The following is a 24,445-nucleotide window of genomic DNA, read 5'->3' as shown; positions in this document are numbered from 1 at the left end:
ACAGTGACCTAATAAAAACAGGGTTTTCAGAGATTAGTGAAATAATAACACCATGTCCCCAGGTTATGGGAAGGATCTCCTCTGCAAGTCAATGCTGGAAGAACAGGTGGCCGGGACCGACGGAGCATTTCTACTCTTGTATATTTGCCATGGTGCTGATTTATAACTAGATTTTTTTTCATGTGGAATGTCATGATGTTAATAATGTAGATGGGGGTTGAAGATCACACATGAACCACGTTGGCAGGTCCTTCATATTGGACTAGGATCAACTAACTATCTAATATCTCATGGGCATATAAAAAAAAAAAACCAGAGCTGATGATGGCATGAAGAATCTGAAATTTCCCATTCAATTCCACAGAGTTGCCTGTAAGATGATCATCTCAAAATATGAGTCTGCTATGGACAACTTCCTTCCTGTTAGATAGCCCCTTTGATGATGAAGCCCTTTCCAAGTCAACTCTAAGGAAAGGGGGTATCAAGTTGGAGGCCCCCTCCATATGTCCTATTAGAACTCCTGTAAAATGGACAATTCCTTTAAGGGGTCACGCCATAAAATCTGTGGTCCATGATCCATGTACACTTTTTTTACTTTATCAGGGATAGCGGTGCATGGATATATTGAGGGAAGGAAGATGTCATCAGATAAAATATTTAGATGGCCGCCATATCGTATCATGGTGATCGTCGTGATAAATCCAGTGTTACTGAGTGTTCGGATTACAATCAGGCATTTCACATTGTGTGCACAAGTAGATGTCATGTCTACCCTATGACGGGGGCGTCCAGTGTATGACTGGGAGAGACAACTATGAGATGAAGGCTGGTGAGGATGAACACAAGACGTCTCCAACATCTTATAGGCCATTAAGATTGCCGGCTGAAGGAGCACAGAGATGACGCTATGGGGTTAAAATGATGATGCAGGTGGTATAAAGTGTTCTGAATAGTGCTCAGGTTACTCCTTCACTTCCACACTAGGACAGCAGAGGGCGTGAGAGGTGAGCAAAGCGTGGATATCCTGGAACGATGGCCGCTCCCTGCAGTCTCTGGCCCAGCACTGCAGCATTAACTCGTAGAGGGACTGAGGACAGGGCGGTGGCCGGGAGAGGTAGATCTGTAGAGGCACAAGGAAACAGAATCACATAGAAAAAAAATTATATGCATAATAAATATAATAATGGTCGTAGATGAAGGCAAATAATGATGATGTACAGGAGAGCTTACACTCTAATATGTCTAATATCAGTATACATATATACAATGCCATCTCCCTTGCCTGGGCTGCCTCTGTAAGGATTACTACATGCAAATATATGTTTTATTTGTAACTAGCCTGTACTGAGCCATAGGAAAATTTGGGTGCATGGTGGGAGTTGTAGTCCCAGACAGCCACCACCTGTTATCCACTTTACTTCCCTTAGGCCTCTTTCATACGAGCGTGACGGATTAGGTCCGGATGCGTTCAGTGAAACTCACACTATTTTGCAAGAAAGTTCACTTTGTCTGCGACTGCGTTCAGTTGTTCCGTTTTTCCGCGCGGATGCAATGTGTTTTGATGCGTTTTTCATGATAAAAAACTGAAGGTTTACAAACAACATCTCTTAGCAACCATCAGTGAAAAACGCATCGCACCCGCACTTGCTTGCGGATGCAATGCGTTTTTTCACGCAGCCCCATTCACTTCTATGGGGGCAGGGCTGCGTGAAAAACGCAGAATATAGAACATGCTGCGATTTTTACGCAACGCAGAACTGATGTGTGAAAAACAACGCTCATGTACACAGACCCATTGAAATGAATGGGTCAGGATTCAGTGCGGGTGCCATGCGTTCATGTCGCGCATTGCACCCGTACAGAAAACTCGCTCGTGTGAAAGGGGCCTTACAGTGGTATTCTGGTTAGTTTAAGTTATCCCCCATCCACAGGATAGGTGATAACTATCAGATCAGTGGTGGTCCTACCACTGGGACCCCCACGATCACAAGAACGGGGACCCCATACCACCTTTAGCTCCCCTTAAATGACATGGGGGGGGGGGTCGCACATGTGAGCGGCTGTTCCATTTATTTCTATGGGAGTTCTGGAGATAGGTAAGTGGTAGGACCCCCACTGATCTGACAGTTACCCCTCTCAGCAACCTTCGGCATGCCAGCTGTTGTGAAACTACATTCATTTCTATGAGAGTTCAGAGAAGAACAAGTATGCATGCTGGGAGTTGTAGTTTCACAACAGCTGGAGTACCGGTGGTTGCCTACCCCTGCCCTATCCTGTGGATAGGGGATACCTTTAACCAATCGGAATACCCCTTTAAAGGGGTGTCCCATTGATACTTACCAACATTGTAGTTGGTAAGTTCAGGCCATTTAAGATCTGCAAATCTCCAAGAATCCCCCCAAACCTACTCGGGAACACCCAATTATTGGCATGGCTTACACAAATACCGCTCAGTCACAGCTCGGGACAGCCTGAATATGCTGGGATTGTATCTGAAAATTAGGGGATGTTGGCAACTGTGCGCCATTTATCCCCTGTCCTACAGAATTGAAGATGTGTCTAGTGGGGGTCCGACCTCTGGGGCCCCCAGCTGATCACAAAAATGGAAGCCCTGTGTTCCACCGTTTGAAAGAAGCGTTGGTCACACATGGGGCTGAGGCTCTATGGGACTGTCGGAGATAGCAGTCCCATAAAGTAGAATGGAGCACCATTCAAACGGAAGAATACAAGGCCATCGTTCTCATAATCAGCGGTGGCCCCTGTGGTCAGATAGAAACATAGAATGTGTCGGCAGATAAGAACCATTTGGCCCATCTAGTCTGCCCAATATACTAGATAGAGGATGAGTGTTTTTTCTGTAACAACCCTTTAAAGCCCACTTACCACCACTCTTTCTGAACATACTGTCAGGCAATTGTTTTCTAACCTGTGACTTACCAGCTGCTGCAAACTACAACTCCCAGCATGCCCTGACTACACGCTTCTTGTCCACTGACTGTATTGGTTGTTGCATCTCAGCCCATTCACTTGAAAGGGGCTAAGCTGCAACACTAGGCATAGCCTGTGAACAAGGGTGGTGCTGTTTCTGTAAAATTAACTGACCCTTCTTTTCTGGTATTGACATCCCCTTAAAGTAGGTGCTCCCCCTAAATCCGTACATTACTGTGACTCCTTCTGCGGTTAGGGGTGTGTGTGTTGACTGTTTTCATTCACAACCAGCAGAATTATGATTCCCGCTCTGAAGTAGAATACAGGCTGTCCATACAAGATAAGCAGTTGGCTACATCTACCAGTAAGGGTGGGTTCGCACCTGCGATATGACATTCCGTTTATAGCGGGATATAATGGAATTCCCAGGACGGAATGCAAAACAGAAGCCTTTAGGAGGTATTCCGTTTTGAGCCGTCATAATAGAAGTCTATGGGCAGCATAACTGATCCGTCCAGCATAACGGGAACCAGACGGATCCGTTACGATTGCCCATAGACTTCTATTATGACCGCTTAAAACAGAATGCCTCCTAAAGGCTTGAGTTTTGCTTTCTGTCCGGGAATTCCTTTATAAACGGAACACCGTAACGCAAGTGTGAACCTACCCTAAGTCCTATCTATGGCCTCCTGTAGGAAATCTCCATTAGCCGCCCCCATACTCACCTGTTTCTTACTGTCCCTGAAAACCTCTCCAGTGTTCTCAATCACGTCTTCATCATTCAGTTCGCCGTACGGCTGCTCCTTGCACAACATAAAAATCTCCCATAATGTCACTCCGAAGGCCCAGACGTCACTGGCGGTGGTGAATTTACCCTGGAGATGGGGACAGCAGAGAGGGAAGAGTCAGCTCTTCTGTACAGTCAGGATTTCATTTTACAGCCCACCCTGGTGCTATTTCAATACATGTTATATTAAGAAATGTAGGGGGCAACCAATATGGCTGCCACCACAGCCTTCATAGAGGTCATCACCTTGTTTTACCACACTCCTTAATGACTAATCTGACTCGTTGCTCAGAGATTCATCCCAAGCTCTCATATTGCTGCAAAACTAGGAAAAACTCTAGGAAAGCTGGATGGGCGACGATCCGTGTCAGTGCAGTGGTGGCAGCCATATTGATTTCACATAAAAGAGAGGGTTTATTTTGTTTTGTTTAGTTTTTTTAGTGGGGATTCGCTTTAAGGGTAGGTTCACACTAAGCTTTTTAGAGCAGGTTTTGAGGCAGATTTTCCTTCAGGTTTTTCAACCAAAGTAAAAAGTGGATCCAGTAGGAAGGACAAGTGCAAGTCCTTCCTTTATCTCTCCGATTCTTTCTGCATCCAACTTCTGGCTTTGGCTGAAAAACCTGAATGAAAATCTGCCTTAAAACCTGCTCCAAAAATCTCCATGTGATCCAGGCAACACAGATCCACTGTTATGCCTAGTCCAGGAGCATGGCAAATGTCAAACACAATATCCTTGTGTCATGCCCCTCCCCTTAGTCCATGCACTTGGCACAATGCAAAAAATGCTCCAGATTTATCACCATGGCCGATGCTGGATCCCAAGTCTGGCGCACCTTTAGACAGTCTGTTCTAAGTTTCAACCACCTATTAGTTGGCTTATTTTGCTCCAGTATTTTGGTGCAGTTTTGGAGCACACCGTTACATCTCAAGCTTCGCCCCTTACAAGAAAACAACGCCCCTTTCCAGCTAAGTCACACCCCCTTTTCAAGGGAGCAATTAAAAGTGTCTGACACGTGATGCAAGGCGTGACTCACCATGAGTATACACTCCCAGGCCATCCACCGGATCGGCAGTACTGCCCGGCCCTGTATGCGGTAGTAATCTCCGGAGTACAAGTTGCGGCTCATCCCAAAGTCGGCTATCTTAATGGTGAGGTTTTCGCCCACCAGGCAGTTTCGAGAAGCGAGGTCCCGATGCACAAAGTTAAGAGATGAGAGATATTTCATGCCGGAGCAAATCTGCAAGGCCACATGGAGGAGGCTGGGATAACTGAGGAGAAGATGAAGACATGATGGTAAGAACGTGAAGGAGCACAATTCGCTACTACCATGTTCTATGAATGAGTCCCTTGTCAACCAGATCTGTGCTGCCCAGCCTGTAGCCGTTTTGAAAAACTACAACTGCCAGAATGTTCACCGTTCCCCTCACACTCATGAAGGCAATAAACCTTAACTTTGTGGATGAATAAATCTTCTTTGAGTAGCATTGAGATCAGGGCGATGTGACTGGCATTATTATGGGTGTAGTGTCCAGTGCCCGACCAAAGTTCGATCAAAAAATTGGCAGGGACCTCTATCCTACCTCTGGGGCCAAGAGGCATGTGTGACCCTCTTCATTGAAGTCTATGAGAGTTTCGGAGACAGTTGAGATCTACACATGCCTGGTCACCTCACCATTCTTCTTGGGTTGACAGGACCTCCAAACTGCTTGAGGACCCCCATTTTTTTTAATTCGGTGGGGTTCCAGAGGTGTCTAGTCGATGCCTGGCAGGCCTCAAATTAGAGTTCCCTAGCAATATAAAGCCTCTATTGCTTCTAATGGACAAGTGGTTCTCCTGATCTCCTTGATCGTGATTTGAAGAACCAGCCTGGGCAGGCAGTATGCTCGTTTTACTATCTGGAATACTACCAGCCATTGGTATGTGGACACTGAGAATGGCACTGTTCAGGTAGCATCATAAGCACCTTCATGGCAATCTGTATCTGACATGTAGGATGTCTGTACCAATTGTGGTGGGAACTATTGCCAATGGACATCCAATCAAAATTGCAAGGAGCTGCCAACAAATACCTCACGTCTATGGATTTTACATAGTATATGGTTTACCTTTGGGTCTTTAATGTAGAACGAGAGGTTTGCTCACCTGATACAGGGAGGGTTGTGTCCGTCCTCCATGCGCTCGTCCTCCTCGGCCAACTCATGGGAACTTAGAAACTGGTTGAGGTCTCCATTCTCCATATACTCAGTGATCATACACAGGGGATCCTCATCCAGACAGGCTCCTAACAAGCGGATGATGTGAGAGTCGCTCAGACGGGACAAGATCTTTAGTTCCTTCAAGAAATCGTTCCTGATTGACAACATAAAACTGGGTGAGATAGACCCTGACTGAGTGATACAACAGATCAAGAAAACTGATGGGCAAGACAAATGTAGTCAATCACATCAATGATTATTGGTTGGCACATTATTAGGATGTAGGCTAGAGATAACCATCGTGCCACACTATGGACGGGGCCATAGAAAAAAGGTACCAGGTCCAGTTAAAGGGTGCATAGAGTTCCATAATGGATGCAACTTAATATGTAAGAAAACCAATTAATTTACCTGGCATTTTTATTTGCATCAGCCCGTAGCAATTTGACCGCCACAAGGAGACTTCGCCCTTTGCGCATATTAAATGGGAACTGAAGAACTGGCAGCTCGTGAGGATTCACAACCTCGCACAGGTGAACCTGGAAATGAATATTATAGGTCACACTACATATAAATATTATATACTGGGAAGTATCAGTTAAAGGATAGCTTTGGGGTTCTCCCATGTCGTTAGGATATGCTACAAATGTCAGATAGGTGCCACCTCTGGGACCTGCTCATATCTCCATAACCAGCCGCGTGAAGTAGTGCTGGCTAGCTATTTCCAGCAGTCCCATAGCAGTGAATGGAGAGGTGGCCTCGCATGGGTGGTGTGCACTAGTTCGCTTTGGGGGTCCAATTCTGGAGATAGGAGTGGGTTGGACCATCACCTATTTGTAACATATCCTAGCACAATGCCATGGATGTTGAGATGGGAGTACCCCTTTAAATAAATTCTCCACTTTTCTTTTACAAAAATCTGATTATTATGGCAGTAGGAGAATATTATGGTGTGACTTTTTTCTTTTTCTTGTATTTTACTCTTTAAAGGGACACTGACAGGCCTTCTGAGCATAATTAGCTCTTTATATGCCCCCCTAGGTCTTATAATAAGTTTCCAATTCATATAAGTATTATCCCTGTGCGCATTGTAAAACGTTAAAAATAATCTTTATAATCACCTGTCCTTTCTGCCCAAGGGGCGTTCTTTGTGCCCCATTTGTGCCCAGCCGCGTCCCAACTGCCGGATCCTTAGACACGCCCATCTCATTAGTATTCACTTGGCGCAATGTGATCCCGGCGAGCGAGGGTGCCGGGCGCATGCGCAGGATCTCCGAATGTCGGGGACAGGAAAATACCGCCCAGCGAAGTGAATACTAATGAGATGGGCGTGTCTAAGGATCCGGCAGTTGGGACGCGGCTGGGCACAAATGCAGCACAAAGAACGCCCCTTGGGCAGAAAGGACAGGTGATTATAAAGATTATTTTTAACGTTTTACAATGCACACAGGGATAATACTTATATGAATTGGAAACTTATTATAAGACCTAGGGGGGCATATAAAGAGCTAATTATGCTCAGAAGGCCTGTCAGTGTCCCTTTAATCTCTAATTACTCCTATTTTTGCTCCTGTTGTGAATGTGATTGCTGCTGTTATGCCAAAATGTCCCCACTGAGGGACAATAAAGGGATTTTCTTCTTCTTTTCTTCTTCTACTGCCAAGCTTCTCAGTAACAATTTGGCCTTCAGCTGAAGATTAGACTGGTTGCTAGGGACAGGCTGCCTGGCAACTAGGGCAGTCTTGTCCTGCTATTCCTTATCTCAGTCTGCTTTAATAATCAGATTTCTTTCAAAAATAAATTTAGGTGAGGAAAAGAGTGGAAGGTCCTAAATGACCAATAAGAAATAATGGGCCTGTAATGACAAAATGGCTGACAAGAAGGTCAATAAAAGAAGCCCAACAGGAAGGCAGATCAGAGCAGACAGCAAGAACTTGTCAGCAAGTCACAATTTGGTGTCAAAAAGCAATAAATAAAGAACAAAAGACAAAATGGCTGCTGTTACAAAAGTAATATAGAAACAAGAGGGGACTACAAGTAGGCAAAGGGGGTAAAAGAACATGAATGGAGAACAGACAGGAGACATTCAATTATGACCACTTACCTCCCCAAACTGCCCTTCCCCCAGCTTCTCCCGGAACAGAAGATGCCCACGGGGGAATTTGCTGAGGGGTAGCTCCTTGGAGGTGAGAGTGTCAGCGGTCAGGGCAGGCACAGCATAGGTATTACCCCCTGTCACCCCCTGCAGGGTAACAATATCGGCTTCGGCATAGTGAGGGACACTTGAAGGGCACACCATCGGCAGTTTAGGTGACTCAAGTTCTCGGTAGCCACCCTCTGGAGAGAGAGAAAGAAGAAGGTTATAACGAGGGGTATGGATGGAGATGGGCAGGAGCGAAATAAAGAGACAGAGGGATCTATGAGACAGTGAAGGCAGAGTGATAAGCAAGAGAAAAGAAGAACGTCACCTTACAATGTGGTCTTACAAGAATAGGGACGATTATCGGCAAATGGCGCCAGCTGCATGACCAGCAATTGCCCTTTATGGGGAAAATGGACAATGTAGGTATATAGGGTTGGGATCCCGATGGGACCACTTCAGGATCAATGTCCAACCCTACAATGAAGAATACAGATGGACGTAGAAGTGACAGTTTTGTTAGAGGATCCTTTCAACTTCAATGCAAGTCCATGGGAACAACTTGACTGTCCCTCAGCATCTCATGTTAGGGGACACAGGAACTGGACATATTGGATTTACCAATCCTTAGTTTCCTCTGGTTGTGCCAGCTGGGAATTTAATGTTGGTGGGAACTAATTATCTAGGTCCAATTTCAGTAAAGAAAAAAAAAGTCTTCAGACATGTCATAAAGACAGGTTACCGGACCATCTCCAACTTCCGCCACAAATTCCTGTTACAACATGGTAAATCCAGAACCATTTACTTCAATTGAGCTCTATTTTGCAAGTCATTTTAGAAATAGGTGGCAGTCCAAGTTCATGAACCTCCATCAGTCTCATCTACATGGGTCCATCAGAAAAAGGAGCTGGTTGGTCCCATTCCCTTTGGGTGCTAAAAACTTCTTTAGTGGAACTGCATTGCTAGCAAGTAAGGGGGAAAGGAACTGATCCACGGGGCTATGGAAAGGGGGCAACAAACACAACGTGCTTCTAACCTGGGTGACAAAACCTGGCGTCAGTATATGGAGCCCTTTAGATGTTATGGGGCCCTTCTCTTCTGTACAGCACAACAGAAGATATGCCATAAGAGTATTTCAGACGGTGTAAGTCCTGTAAGTAATATCTATACTGAGGAGTTCCCTATGACAACTCCGACTGTCACAAATTGTCCCAGCATGTAAGACCATTGGTTCTTGTATGTATAGTGATGATAGTATGAGACGCATAGCTTAAAGGGGTTGTCCCACAAATAATATTCTACGTTTTCCAAACCAGCACCTGGATCTGAATACTTTTGTAATTGCATGTAATTAAAATTTTATTATAGCTACGGAGTTATTCAATGAAATGTATCTGGTGGACACACATGCTCAGTTGCATCCTTCAACTGCCACCAGCTGCAGCAGAAAAGACACACCCTCTGAGAAAGGACACGCCTCCTGAGCTGCCAGCTGGAAATAAATCTAGCAGAACAGTTGGCGAAATAAATGGGCAGATCTCTGGATCCATGTGAGGTATAGGGCTGGTTGTCATGTACTATATGATGTCAGATTTTACATTAATCATGGGACAACCCCTTTAATATGGACTCTCCAGTCCTCGAGATGCCAGAGACAGAGAGAGACAGTGAAATGGAGATCATATACAGACGGGAGCTGACCGGACTGCGTTCCGCTCCGACGCGACAGCCCCTTACCCTGGCTGTTGATTGGCTTAGCCTGCGCGCCACCAGGCTCTGTGATTGGCCGGCTGTAGGTGGATAGCAGGAGCTCATAGGCTGGGTTGTTTAACAGCAGAGCTGGAGAGACACATGCAGAGTATATAGTGTACACCGCCATCATCATGCAGACACCGTGTACACGTAATTAGATAAACACAACATGCACACAGTTATCCCACCCGCAACACTTCTGTTAATACACATAAAGAGTTAACTAGAAATACCCCCGGCAATAAAATGCCAATAGTCCAGCACCTGATAATCCAGAAATTGCATTGGAAGCACTTCCCATAGACAAGTTTGACTTCCTAGTCATGTAATGATGACACAGATGCGCGACTAACTGTACTGTACCAAGAGGCGCACCTGTGTGTCCATCACATGACCAGAATAGCCGAAGCCCCGCCCTTCCAATATTTTTCATCTCTAAGCCCCACCCCATCCTCAACCACACCTCCTCATAATTAAGACAATATTAATGATGACATTCCCTCACCTTAACATGTACATACTGTATATACACTGACATGCACTTAGTGTAATACCGCCACACACATGCACATATTATATGCATAGGATATGACCTCTCTAGAAGCCCCACATGTGATGTACCGTCGCTTCATGCGCACACTCACCTGCATCAGAGATTGGACGTAAGGTGGCCATCTTGGCCAGCGGGTTGTGGTTTGGCTCTTGATACTCCCCCTCTGAAGTTATGATGCGCTCATAGCGGCTGCCATGTCTAGATGCCAGTGAAAGGTTCTGAGTGTTGTTGATGACCACGGTGTCAGACGGGAGGGACAGGCGGGCGGTGAGGTCGCTGTCTGACGGGCGGTGCTGAGCCTGGAGAAACGGGGCAAATAACAGGAAGTTAAATTAGATAACATGACCTATTCATTTATCTGTCGGAGCACCAGTCTATGCTTCAGAGCTGCCCTCCCTATTGGCTGAGTTTTTTGGCCAGGTATATGCAGATACCTCCTGCCCATCCTATCACAGCTTTTTCATTAGTGTTGTGTGCCCCTGTGTCTTCTGAGCCTATTGGACTAGTACATTAAAGGGGTTCTCCGGGATTTTAATACTGATTTCCTATTCTCAGAGCAGATCTGAGGCTAGACCATTAAAATCCCAGAGAACCCTCTTTAAAGGGGTATCCAAGATTTTTTTATACTGATGACCTATCCTCTCAATAGATCATCAATATCTGATTGGTGGGGCACCCGGGACCTTCGCTGATCAGTTGTTTGAGAAGGTTTCTCCAGGAATGATTTAAAATCGCCGCAAGCAACATCGCCTAGAAGGTGAGCATGACTGGTTGCCTCCACTTGCAGAATTGCCTGTAGAGGTGAGGGGGTAGGCCTCACTGCACTGCTCTACATTAGATGGTAATGATTTAGTCCTGCCATCATGGCTGAGCAGCCTGACAGGAACCCTCACCAATGTGTATGTAGTATATGCAAGTGTTAGAGTGTAATAGGTAGTCAGGCCTCACCTCCTTCACCCCCTAGGGCCTAGGCAGCTCTGCAAGTGGAGGCAACCAGTCCTGCTCACATTCTAGGACTGATGGCTTGCGGACATTTTAAATCATTCCCAGAGAACCCCTGTGAGGCCCTTCCATACACAGTTGACAGCTACCAAAGGTGTATGGGCACCTTAAAGGAGTATTCCAGTTTTATCAAGTTATCCCCTATCCACGGGATAGAGGACAACTTGTAGAAGAAGAAGGGTTCGACTGCTGGGCCCCCACTGATCACAAGAACGAGCGCTGTACTTGGCTAATCCCATCCCACAGAGAACGATTGGTGTGCCGCAGCCCATGCCCGACCAACCACTCTATTCATTTCAGTCCCAGCGGGGTACAGGACTCTCATACTTATGATCGATGGGGATCCCTTCAATCTAATAGTCATCTCCTATCCTGTGGAACTGGAATATACCCCTTTAAGTGAAAGATAGCATTCCCCTTCCAGTGCCGAGATGCAGTTATGACAGCCCACGAGCACCATTTTTAGGATGCAGTAAACCCAGTGCATTAAAATCCAGGACTGGCCCGTAAATGGGTTTTTATTTTATAGGTACGCTTTATGACCTTTTGGGAAATACGGGAAATAAACTGGAAACAGTCAGTTTTCTGCATCTCTACAATTTCCTATGGGGGGGCACTTGCAGCTTGTGTGTAGTGTTGCAGCAATGGGTTGCGCGCGGACACTCAGCTGTTTCACCTACCTTTCCCAGGAGTCTCCTCCAGCGCTGCCTCCACAGGATAAGGATAATGACAACCAACAGGAGCAGGATTATGACCACCAGGCAACCAATCAGAATGGCGGTATTGCTGCTCTCGTCCTTGACGATTGGCTGGTTTATCCGGTTAACGCTGAAGGCCTCTGTGGTAGACATTAATATAAAAGAATATAAATAATAACGTCATGTAATAATATAAAAGTAATGTAAAAAAGAGGGCAAGACGGGTAGAGATCAAAGTGGTTCGCTGCTTTCTTATTCCCCCAGAAACAGCGCCACTCCAGCTTATAGGCCATCTCTGGTATTGCAGCACAGCCTCATTCAAGTGAATGGGACTGAGCTGCAATACCAGGCACAGCCTATGGACAAGAGTGGCGCTGTTTCTATAAAAAAAAATATAGAATCTCTACATCCCCTTCAACGGCAAAGAGTGACCATGGCCAGAACGATGAGTAGTGAAGTCACCGATCATCCTGCTGTAATCTTCTCACCGTGAACACTTTCACTGGAGCTGTCTATGGTGGTGAAAGCTGTTTCTTGGCTGGTGCCCTGTGGTAACTCCGTAGTAGGAGGTTGCAGGGTGGCTTCCTTGGGCGAGGGCAGTGGGATCGGCTCCTCTGGTTCTGATGAGTCCTGAACGTCTTTGGGTCACAAAAACATTCAAGTCACATAACACTGAATACACCGCTGTCTTCAAAAGAAACACGTGCAGAAAGCCAGCGTCACTTTATTACAATAGTATAGACTTGTCACATAGCAATTCATTATATTATAGCTAATACAGGGAGTTCTTTTTGTTTGTTTTTTAGAAACTGCGCCACTTCTACCTGTGGGCCAAGTCTGGTATTGCAGCTTAGCTCCATTCAATTAAAGGGGTTATCCCATCTGGGACATTTATGGCATACCAATATCATCCACCTCTGGTACCCGCTCCTATGTCAAGCATGGGGCCCCTGAAGAATGCGGCCACTCTCCATTTCACGCTACGGGACTTTGAAAAATAGCAGAGGGTTGGCCGTACATGCGCAGTTTGCTCTCCACTCAATGGTACCGGATTTAAGAATGGAAAGGATGCTGCGCATGCGCAGTGTGCTCTCCGTTCACAGTACCCGCACCTTTCGGACATATATGGCCTATCCTATCACATATGGAACAACCCCTTTAAACGCAATACCTGTTTCTTCTAATGATAGACAGCCCCTTTAAATATACGACCAGCCAAAGAACATTGTCACCTCTGCCTGTTTGTTAAGGAAAATGGGCAAGGGTGACAGAAAAGGGAGACGTATCCAAGAACAGGAGCGCCTTAATCTTCGCCATTGTCATGGGCTGAACAGTCCTCCACCTGCCCCTTGTGGAGTCTGTTACCTTGCGTCCATGCTGTCATCCTTGTCCATTTTTTTTATCCCAAACAGGCACAGGTGACAGAAAAGAAAAACAGAAAAAGCTAATAATCTATAAAGCCAGTACTGACCGGAGAGGAAGGAGATTTCACTGAAAAGCAGCCACGGACTGGAGAAGTAATAATGACAGCGCAGGATTCTCGCCGGCCTGCCAGACAGGGACATAGTGACGGTCCGGGCGCTGGGGTCGCGGACATCCATCGCCAGAGAGAGGGTGAGCGGGGTAGGGTCCCACGGAGTGTGCAAGGCGCGTTTAAAGTAACATTCCACACGGCGAAACACTTGGACCCCTTTGGAGTGCATGTTATTGGCGTGTACCTGAAGGTCAATGTAAAGACAAAGATCAGGCGGTCATACGCAAAGTGGAGCAGGATGAGACCCTAAAGACTGCTGATAGACTGTGTCCTCTCGTGTCTCCTTCAATACATGGTGTGAGCGAGACCTACTCCTCGTCTCCGAGAGGAATCTACAGGTGTGTTTGCTGATATACGCATGAAGGACGCCCAACTGATTGGAGAAGATGTGCAGGTGATACGGGCAGGCGGAGATCAGAGGACAGATCTAAAATCCTTCACGCGTATACAAACAAAACCCATGCGGGAAAAAACGATCCGGGGAAAGCGGCATCTTCTTCACCTTCCATCGGCCTTCACTTCTCCTTTCCCTGCCTGCAGGGTCTATTTCAATGTACATAAACCTTACTTTAAAGAAGGAGAGGAGGGGGGATGGGGCTGCAGAATCTAACCCTCAGCACTATACATACAGTACTCACCCTCATATAGGTGAACGATCTCAGCGCATCAAACTCAAACTTCCATTTCCAGGTATCCAGACGGGAAATTTGCCTCATTCCAACCAACGTAATCATACCCGGGCCACACACCCTGCTCCTTGTGCTGGAGGAAATCATCAGCCCCAATAACACCATCGGTCAGCTGGCCCAGTCCTCCATAATGAAGCCTGTAGGGGAAGACAAAGTGGCATTGCAGGCGTTAGCCAGGATTAGACAACATGGCTGCTCTCTTCTAAAAAATAAATAAAAACACAGCTACACCCGTCTATGGGCGGGCTGGTATTGCAGTAGATGGAGCTGAGATGCAATACCAAGTATAACCTGTGGACCGGTGTGGTGCTGTCTTTCTAATTCTGGTAGCCCCATGCATTACTCTTGTCTTCTCGGTCTCTATTTTGGTATAGGTTAAGAAACCCATCGTACTCAACCATAGGGATTCTGTTTATGGTGTTAGTTAAGTACTTGTGTCATACTCCGCCCCACTCAGTGCATCAGCTGGAGTATTCCTTTAGCTCAGGCATACTCAACCTGCGGCCCTCCAGCTGTTGCAAAACTACAACTCCCATCATTCCCTGACAGCTTACAGCTATCATCCTACAGAAGGGCATGGTGGGAGCTGATCGTGGTAGATACATGTGTTAGTGATGTTAATATGTACATGTACATCATTACCCTCCAACTGTAAATCCGTCGTATGTAGAGTCGTTTAAATTAACCATCCCAGAACCGAGGTTCATGATGTCTCCAGGTGGAGAGGTGTAAGAGCGGAGTCCATCTGTGGCAGGGAAAAGAAACAGAAGTCAAGAAGATAAAACCCATGGACACTAGACAGAGATGCTCAAGGTCACTGGGGTTATTTAGGAAGGTGAACATGGTCCAGGCAGAAGTGTCTTCAGAAAACTTTAGACATTTCATAACTGACACATTTTGGCCTGTAGGGATCCTGGGTGTTAGAGACCCCCACCAATCACTGAAATTAAAAGGCAGAAGAGTTTGGCTGAGGACCATCCATTGTCTTTAGCTCTGCTCAGTCCTCTTTGGCGATACAAGACAAGCATGTGCGGCCTCTACACTTCCAGTGAGACCATACACTGCTATCCAAGGAGAACCAAGCACAGCTGAACACGAAGGGGCACATTGCTCAGCTTAGAGCTTTCGCCCCCCTTCTTTTCAGTGATGGATGGGGTCAGAACTTCTGACTTGACACTATAACATGGTACATGGGGCAATGCACCCACTAGCAGCACCCTAGTGAACAGGATAAGCTATCACCACTTCAGTGGAAAAGCATCAGAGGGTAGAAGTCATGGTTGAAATGGTTGCATGGGGAGTGGGTGGTCGACTTACCTTGCCATCCGCATCCGTATAGTTCCACTCTCAAACACACGCTCATGACACGGTCAGCCATGGGGTAGAAACGGACATAACGGGCAATCATTGGGGGTCCAAGGTCCTTCAATACGAGGTCGTGTGTATTCTCATTTCCAACTATCACCTGTGCAAGACAGAATAGACCAAAAGTTAAACCGCCTCTTTCTGAAGGAACGCTCTCATGGTGTCACCTCCACCACCTCTCACCTCATTTCCCCATCGATCCCTCCACTGAGCCCATTTGTATCCATCTCTACTGTAGCGTAGCTGGTAATACCGGGCAAATTCTTTGCCCAGTCCTCCACTGTCTCGACCCTGTGTGCCAACAAGGGTCAGAAAATACAGCTTCCTCAGGTCCACCTGAAGATATTCTTCATTATTAGGGTAGACAGGTCCAGATGGGCACCAGGCGCCATCACCGTCGCTGCTTTCTAGTCTGTGGCAAGGAAAAGTGACAGAGTTACGAAAGCTGGAAAAAAAAACGCATGACCAACAAGTTTATAGAGTTCTCAAAGGCATCTGGTTGATCTCTTAGCGTGAAGAACCCTTTCCTGCATTGATGATAAAACTTCCTTTCCTCCTCACTTACTGTAAAGAACCCTTTCTTCTACTGGTGATGAACCTGCCTCTCCTAAATAATGCTCCCTGGTTGGTTACATAGTTCTTGGAATGAACAGTTTATATTGACCTTGTACCAAGTGCATATGTACATCAGAGGCTCTAATGGGGCCCCTGAAGAGAGGCCCATTCCTGGTTAGTCTTGTGAGTGGTAAGAGCTTACACAGGGATGTGATCTCAAGATCTTCTGCAAAAAAATAGATATTGTGACAAGTGTACCAGGACCTCTTGTTGCTGGTGATTAGGTTATGTCATGACCTGCTCAGGTTATGTGCGAGGGGGAGGGGAAAGGGAAAGGGAGGTTATGTCATGACCTGCTCAGGTTACGTGGGGAGGGGAAGGGAAGAGATGCTCAATACAAGATAAGTTGGTTTTGTTTTTCTTGTGATTGTCTGTCTAGGCTGTTAGAGAGACACCTGCCCCCTCCAGGTCCTGAGGGAGCAGGCTGCCTCTTAACCCCTTTGACCATCTTAGGGACTCTTTAGCCTAGGCACGGGGACACGTTTATTCCCACCTTCAGGGTCTGAACGTGGGCATAGAAGTCTAGGGAGAGCTGGTAGGGATTTGTCAGGAGGTGACCTTTATCCCCAGCTTCTTGCCTAGACACTTGTTTGGTTGTATTCTGTGTATCTTGTATCCTGTCCAGCGTGACAGGTGAGTGCTGGTGTCAGACAGCTGCTGAAAAAGGGCCTTATTTTTATATTTGCTTGAGCACCACATCCACTATGTGCACCACTGCTTTGTATACTTATTAGATATTATCAGATCACACCTAAGGCATATTTTTCCTAGGTTATTTGTTTTTGTTTTTCAAGATATAACTATATAGGATGTAATTGGTTAAAGGGGCTCTCTCACTTCAGTAATTGGCATTTGTCTTGTACACAGAGTTAATACAAGGCACTTAACTAATGTATTATAATTCTCTATATTGCCTCCTTCGCTGGCTAGATAATTTTTTTATCACATTATAACACTGCTAATTTCCATGGTAACGACCACTCTGCAATACAGCAGTGGTGGTCGTGTGTGCACAATATAGGAAAAAGTGCCGGCCTGTTTGGTAGCTGAGACTGCGGGAGTGCACATAGTTCAGCACTTGTTCCTATAGTGTGCAAGCACGGCCACTGCTGCTGGACTGCAGGGTGGTCGTAAACCATGGAAACCGAGCCGTGTATAATGTGGTGTAAAAATTAGCCAGAAAGGAGGCAATATGGACAATCACTATACATTAGTAAGTGGCTTGTATTATCTGTCTATATGATAAATGCCATTTGCTGAAGTCAGAGCAACCCCATTTAAATTAGATCTTAGTCTAAATACACATTATCTTATTTTTATCTAGATAATATTTCTCTGCTCAGTCTTCTGGTTCATGAAATTCCACATAGTATTGCAGCTTAGTAGCTGAAAAAGTGCAACGTGTTCTTCACACGTATCGAAATACACCAGGTTTTAAGGTCAACTTAAAGTGGACACCGCATATACTAAGTAGCCTAAGTGAACGGAGATAAAGCCCCTCAAGGCAACCAGGGGTAATATTACTGACACAACTGAGGCCAATTGACTGTGCGAAGAGTAATAGTAAAGGTTACAGAGGATAATCTATAAAAAAAACAAAAACAAAACCTGGATTCAGTGTAATCAGAGGCGCAGCTGGTATGTGGTGGGCACCAGCGCAGGGTAATCAGAGGCACAGCTCGTATGTGGTGGGCACCAGCGCAGGGTAATCAGAGGCACAGCTCATATGTGGTGGGCACCAGCGCAGGGTAATCAGAGGCACAGCTCATATGTGGTGGGCACCAGCGCAGGGTAATCAGAGGCGCAGCTCATATGTGGTGGGCACCAGCGCAGGGTAATTAGAGGCGCAGCTCATATGTGGTGGGCACCAGCGCAGGGTAATCAGAGGCGCAGCTCATATGTGGTGGGCACCAGTGCAGGGTAATTAGAGGCGCAGCTGGTATGTGATGAGCACCAGCGCAGGGTAATTAGAGGCGCAGCTGGTATGTGATGAGCACCAGCGCATGGTAATCAGAGGCTCAGCTAGTATGTGGTGGGCACCAGCGCAGGGTAATTAGAGGCGCAGCTCATATGTCGTGGGCACCAGCGTAGGGTAATCAGTGGCACAGATCGTTTGTCGTGGGCACAAAACTAGTGAAAGCAGAGGCACAGCTCATATGTTAACAGAGCAGCAATCAGAGGCACAGCTTGTATGTCGTGGGCACCAAAGCAGGGTAATCAGAGGCGCAGCTCGTGTGTCGTGAGCACCAAACTAGTGAAAGCAGAGGCGCAGCTCATATGTCGTGGGCACCAGAGCAGCAATCAGAGGCACAGCTTGTATGTCGTGGGCACCAGAGCTGGGCTCTTACCTAACTACCAATCACTTCACATGCCATTGTACATTATACAATATACTGTATATTACTAAACATGCATAATAATATTTGTATATACATCATATTCCAGTGAATCTACATGCAGTGCCCCATCTCCCTTAAAAAAGAGAGTGCAATATGTATAATACAGTTCTGTGTTCTTGCTGCAGAACCTCATAACACACACCTCAGCTGCTGCAGAACCTCATAACACACACCTCAGCTGCTTCAGAACCTCATAACACACACCTCAGCTGCTGCAGAACATCATAACACACACCTCAGGTGCTGCAGAACATCATAGTACACATCTCAGCTGCCGCAGAGCATCATAATACATACCTCAGGTGCCGCAGAACATTATAATACATACCTTAGCTTCTGAAGCTGTCATGGAAAGGAATCTCCCCTTACTCTTCATAAAGAGGTTCTGCAGCAGCTGAGGTGTGCATTGTAAGAAGCTGTGACCTGTAAATGTACTCAGCCTGCGGCTCCTGGACGACCTCTAACGTCCTTCTAATTGACAGCGGGGGGGGGCATTATCCTGTATCTGTCTCGTATGATTATTGTACAGTTATTGCACCACCTTGTTATAATCCTACCTTCATAGGGAGAAATATGTGCCCCCCAGATGTTGGGGCGCGGCCACAGTTGCGGTCTCTGTAACCCCCTATAGCTAAGAAACCTGAGCACAAAGCATCCGCCAATTCACACTGAATTCCACAACTTGTGCCTGGAGACAGATCCAGGAGGTCGACTCTCTCCTCATCTCATATAAATACATTTCTTCCCTAAGATTTCCTTGTATGAGAAAATGTCAGCCTCGTCGTGACGCAGAAAGCCATTCTTGGGCAAGTCAGGACAAGATGGCTTCCAAGTACAATAACTCTCTTTGTCAGCATCTTGAGGCAGACAGTTCACCCTCCACAGATCTTTGAGACGTTCCAAGCGCGTTCCTCAGTGTGACCACCGTGGAAGTTCATGTTCCTTTGAATATTATCCAGGAACCTATGGAGATGACTTGTGTTGTCCCTTCAAGGCCAGACATACCATAGAGGCAGATCATGCAGGTCTTTGGAGAGAGGGCCTGAGCTCGTGTGGTCTCATCCAGAAGGTGAGAACTGGTGCAGGACTCACCTCTCCAGAGGAACCACAAGGCAAAGGGAAAGGGTGTAGAGGAGGAAACAATCACCAGACGCCTCTGTCCTGGGTGGTAAAACCTGGCGCCCTGTTTGATCTCTCTATTAGGCGATTGTTTCCCTTAAAGGGGTTTTCCATTGAAACTCAAGTAGGTGGTCTGCAAGAATATTTCCCCTTTATGTTGGTTTATATTAAAGCGTTTGGCGTATGACCAACATTCATCACCTATCCACAGGGGATTTGGTGAACACGGGAGACCCTGACGACCCTGTGTGAATGGAGCAGTAGTGCGCATGCATGAGACGACTTCTATGAATTGCCTAGTACAGAGCTCAGCTATCTCCAGCAGTCCCATAGGGAGCAGTGGTCATGCTTTGCAAGCTATCCCTTTATTGGCACAGGGGACTCAAAGACCCATGTTCTTGTGATCGGTGGGTTCCCCCATGGTTGGACCCCCATCGATCATACATATATCACTTATGCTGTGGATAGGCGATAAATGTTGTTTGCGGGCTGAGCCCTCTAAGTAGTCTTATACTGTTCCTGGTGGGCTTTTTTCTTCCTCTGAGGTAACTGGGGCTTGCATGATTGGATTGGATTGGATGTTCTCTTTTACAAGCCACCAACTATTTTAGGCCCTGCATACACGTCCGTCAGAGCATACAAATAGCTACACCGAGTGGTGCCATATGTTATCCATTGTAAAAAAAATAAGCAGTAGCAGTGCCACACTATGTAAATACCTCCGTACAGTGGTCAAATAATACGATATAACAGCGCCATACACAATCTAAACAAGGTACTAAATTAAAGGGCACCGTCAACAGGACCAACTCTAATAAACCAGGCATACTGCCTGGTAGGGTTGATCGTGCTGATTAAAATGATACCTATCTTGTGAAAATCGGTTGTGGCGATCCCGAAAAAAAAATACTTTTATTCCTCATGTAAATGAAAGCATCAGTGCACTGAGAGGTGTGGCCAGGGCTGGAAAGCTAGGCTCCACCCCTTGTACACTGAAGCCCCAATTTGCATAAAATAAAAGTATTTTTTTCTCAGGAACGCTGCTACCAATTTTCACAATACAGGTATCATTTTGATCAGCAGGATCAACCCGATCAGGTAGTATGCATAGTCTAATAGGGTTAATCCTGCTGACCGGTACTTTTCAAGATTAGTGGTTGTCACAAGCATTTGCTGTCAGGTCATCGCTGGCACACTCCTCAGAACAGATGGCTGAACAACTGACAGGTCCCACACCCTGGGGTGCAGCTTCCTTTATCTTGTTGAGAGATAGCTTAGTGTTACTAATAATGGCATTTTTTTTCTCTCCTGTTCCAGGATCTCAGCAATAATCTCTGACCTTCCACCCTGTCATTCCCTATGTAAACAGCAGCAGTATGTCTGTGTGACTGTCCTCCTGGATAATATCCTATACTACATAATATATACATTGTATAGAAAAGGAGGCTTATTGGAAGTCTGCTTGTTTCACTGCAAGATCCTGCAGAAAAAAAAAACTGCTGTGTCGGCACAAACCTTTACCGCACAGGAAGGTTTTCGGCGTTCGGTTTCAAGTTTTAATAGTGGTTTTCCAGTTTAAAAACCAATTACTACTCTTTAGTCTTTCCCTCCCACCTCCTCCCTCTTCTCCCTCCCCATTGATATTCCTTTTAGACCCATAAAAAGTCTCATCAGTAGATACCTCAGGCTCCATCTCTACTTTAGAAGGAAATAACTTATCTGCTAGGATGACTGATATAAAGGTCTCGACATTCTATGTAAAAGGCTTAAACTCGCCACAGAAACGAGGCCAAGTCATGCTGGCTCTTAGGAAAATGGGCTCTCAGATAGTGTTTCTGCAGGAAACCCACCTACGCCAGAAGAAAATGCCAAGGTTACCAAAACGTCCATTTGTACACTGGTTTCATAGCGTGCAACCAGCGTCTGCCTCCAAGGGTGTAGCTATAGCGGTCCACCAATCCATTCCATTCACCGTATTGCAGCAACACACAAATGCGGATGGTCGCCTTTTGCTAGTCAAAGGCTTAATAGCAACCCGCAAATTCACTTTAGCAAACCTATATGTGCCAAATAAGTCCCCTGTACATTGGCTTTTGAAAGCTCTAGACACACCTAAAGTCTTTGCCGAAGGGCAGATAATTTTAGGTGCTGATTTGAACTTAGTACTGGACCCCGCCATTGACTCATCTTCAGCTAAATCCCGAGTATCACAAAAACATCTCAGCAAACTACATAAGAAACTTCACGAGTTGCGCTTGATAGACGTATGGCGTAGTCTTCATCCTACAGTTAAGGACTTCTCTTTCTACTCAGTTCCGCATGGAACGTACCAACGGCTAGATCACATTTTGACATCTGCATCTCTTCTTCCCTCCTTTAGATCGGCAGAAATAGGAAATATCACCCTATCTGACCACGCTCCATGCTTGGCGGCCTTCACCCTGGCCTCCCTACCACAAAGGAACTGGAGTTGGAAGTTAAACGAATCCCTGCTGAACAACCAATTACACTTGGATCAGGTCAGGACTCAGTTGACAGAGTACTTTGCACTTAACTCCTCCACGCACAACTCACAACCTATTGTCTTGGAGGCTCACAAAGCGTTTATTAGCGGTTGCGTCATCTCCTTGGGTACCAGAGTTAAAAAGGAACAGCAACAGGCAGTAGATATGCTCTTAGCTGATATAGCGACAATTGAGATAAAACATAAGGCTTCACGATGCAATGAGCATCAAAAAGCACTGACAGAACTCAGACTTAAACTCTGAGACCTTCTTAGCCATAGGGTAGCGAAGCAAATGATGAATTTTCAACATAAGGTTTACGCCCATGGAGACAAAGGAGGAAAACTGATGTCATCCTTGCTTAAGAAAGCTAAGAATGTCACCCATATCTCCTCTATAAAACAGCTAAATGGCAATGTGACCAATGACACCCCAGAAATAGCTAGGGCTTTTAAGGAGTTCTACTCGAAACTATACAATTTACATCAAACAGGAACACCTGATGAGGAACTCCAAAGAGAGCGCCACATCAGAGGCTTTTTAGACTCCCTACATCTCCCGAATATAATACCAGAAAATTTAAAATACCTCATTAAACCGATATCGCTCGATGAAGTAATCAGTACTCTCAAAACCTTCCCACCTGGGAAAAGTCTGGGGCCTGACGGATTACCCTTACTATATTATAAAAAACTCCAAGATATTCTCGTCCCTAGGTTTACAGAGGTCTGTAATGCACTCATGCAAGGAGGCTCCATGCCTAAGCAGACGCTCGAATCCCACGTCACCTTGATCCCTAAAGAAGGGAAAGATCCCTTGAGTTGTGGCAGTTATCGTCCGATTTCCCTCTTTAACCTGGACTTAAAATGGTGGGCTAAGATTTTAGCTTGTAGACTAGGCAAGTTCCTACCAGATCTGATAGGCCATGAGCAATCAGGGTTTGTCCAGGGCCAAGAGGGAAAAGACAATTCCCACAGGATATTTCATGCTACACACATAGCACATAGGAAAAAAGATACCTCTAGCTCTACTAAGTATAGACGCTGAAAAGGCGTTTGACAGAGTCGGCTGGCTATTCATGAAGTTGACTCTGCAACGCTTCGCCTTCCCAGACACTTTCACGAGAGCGATATTTACCCTTTACCAAAACCCATACGCCAGATTAAAAGTCAATGGTACGCTTTCGCCATCTTTCAATATAACAAACGGAACCAGACAGGGATGCCCTCTATCCCCCTCACTTTTTATTTTGGTAATAGAGACGCTATTGCAACTAGTTAGACAATCCCCCGATATACCAGGAGTTCAGTATGACGGAAAAGAACTAAAATGTACTGCATTTGCAGATGACTTATTGTTCTTGGTTGTGGATCCGGAGAGGGGACTAGACCCATTAGCAAAAAGCAGACGAGTATAGTTCTCTATCAGACTTCAAAGTCAATCATACCAAATCGGAGATATTGAATAATCTCCCTACCGGAATCCAAGGTTGCCCCCTTACGAGCCCGATTCCCATTTCATTGGGCTAAAGGACCTATTAAATACTTAGGAATCTAAATTTCTAGTGATACTAATGACTTGTACCAGCACAATTACATCCCCCTTTTAGGAGACCTACAACGTATATTACAAACATACAATCTTCCCTATTTGTCTTGGATGGGACGTAAAAACATTTTGAAGGCCTATGTAATGCCAAAAGTTCTATATGTTATGCAACTAGTCCAGATATGGCTCCCGAAATCTTTTTTCAAGAGCGTGAAGAGTATGTTCTCTAAATACTTGTAGAATGGTCGGAAACCTAGGATATCTCATGAAACCTTAATTAGGAGTAAAGAGAAGGGAGGGCTAGATATTACAGAGCAATACAGCTTAATAGGTGGCTGGAAATGGTAGATCCAAAAAGATGCCCAGATGTTCAGGCCATCTGCCGTCACAGTATAGGAAGACACTTCCAGAAACACTTGTGGCTCCCTGACAGATACATACAGAGAGACATAGTTATAGATCCACTGATGCGAGGCTTAGGAGAGGTTTGGAGGGAAATGCGGAAAACGTTAGCACCTGACCCATCTCCCCTGCTGCCAGTGAGTCTACTACCAGACCTCCAAAACTGTGATACTTGTGTCAAACCACATTTGTGGAACTCCTTAACATCTGTAAA

The 24,445-nt window shown here is 45.8% G+C and overlaps 1 protein-coding gene across 1 annotated transcript in view; it reads right to left on the bottom strand.

The window, feature by feature from the left end:
• Window positions 1-409: 409 nt before the first annotated feature.
• DDR1 (discoidin domain receptor tyrosine kinase 1) overlaps window positions 410-24,445 on the bottom strand; it is a 67,974-nt gene continuing 43,938 nt past the window's right edge. The window contains 16 exon segments of the mRNA XM_044306448.1: window positions 410-1,120; window positions 3,654-3,803; window positions 4,750-4,984; window positions 5,859-6,065; window positions 6,323-6,450; window positions 8,016-8,248; window positions 9,789-9,890; window positions 10,448-10,655; window positions 12,039-12,196; window positions 12,545-12,694; window positions 13,528-13,774; window positions 14,229-14,267; window positions 14,269-14,416; window positions 14,922-15,024; window positions 15,597-15,744; window positions 15,828-16,056. Of these exon segments, the coding sequence (XP_044162383.1) occupies window positions 962-1,120; window positions 3,654-3,803; window positions 4,750-4,984; window positions 5,859-6,065; window positions 6,323-6,450; window positions 8,016-8,248; window positions 9,789-9,890; window positions 10,448-10,655; window positions 12,039-12,196; window positions 12,545-12,694; window positions 13,528-13,774; window positions 14,229-14,267; window positions 14,269-14,416; window positions 14,922-15,024; window positions 15,597-15,744; window positions 15,828-16,056 (2,644 nt within the window). The 3' untranslated portion in view covers window positions 410-961.

This window comes from Bufo gargarizans, chromosome 9, assembly GCF_014858855.1.
Source record: "Bufo gargarizans isolate SCDJY-AF-19 chromosome 9, ASM1485885v1, whole genome shotgun sequence".
NCBI lineage: Eukaryota > Metazoa > Chordata > Amphibia > Anura > Bufonidae > Bufo > Bufo gargarizans.
This window is presented reverse-complemented; position numbering and strand designations above follow the sequence as displayed.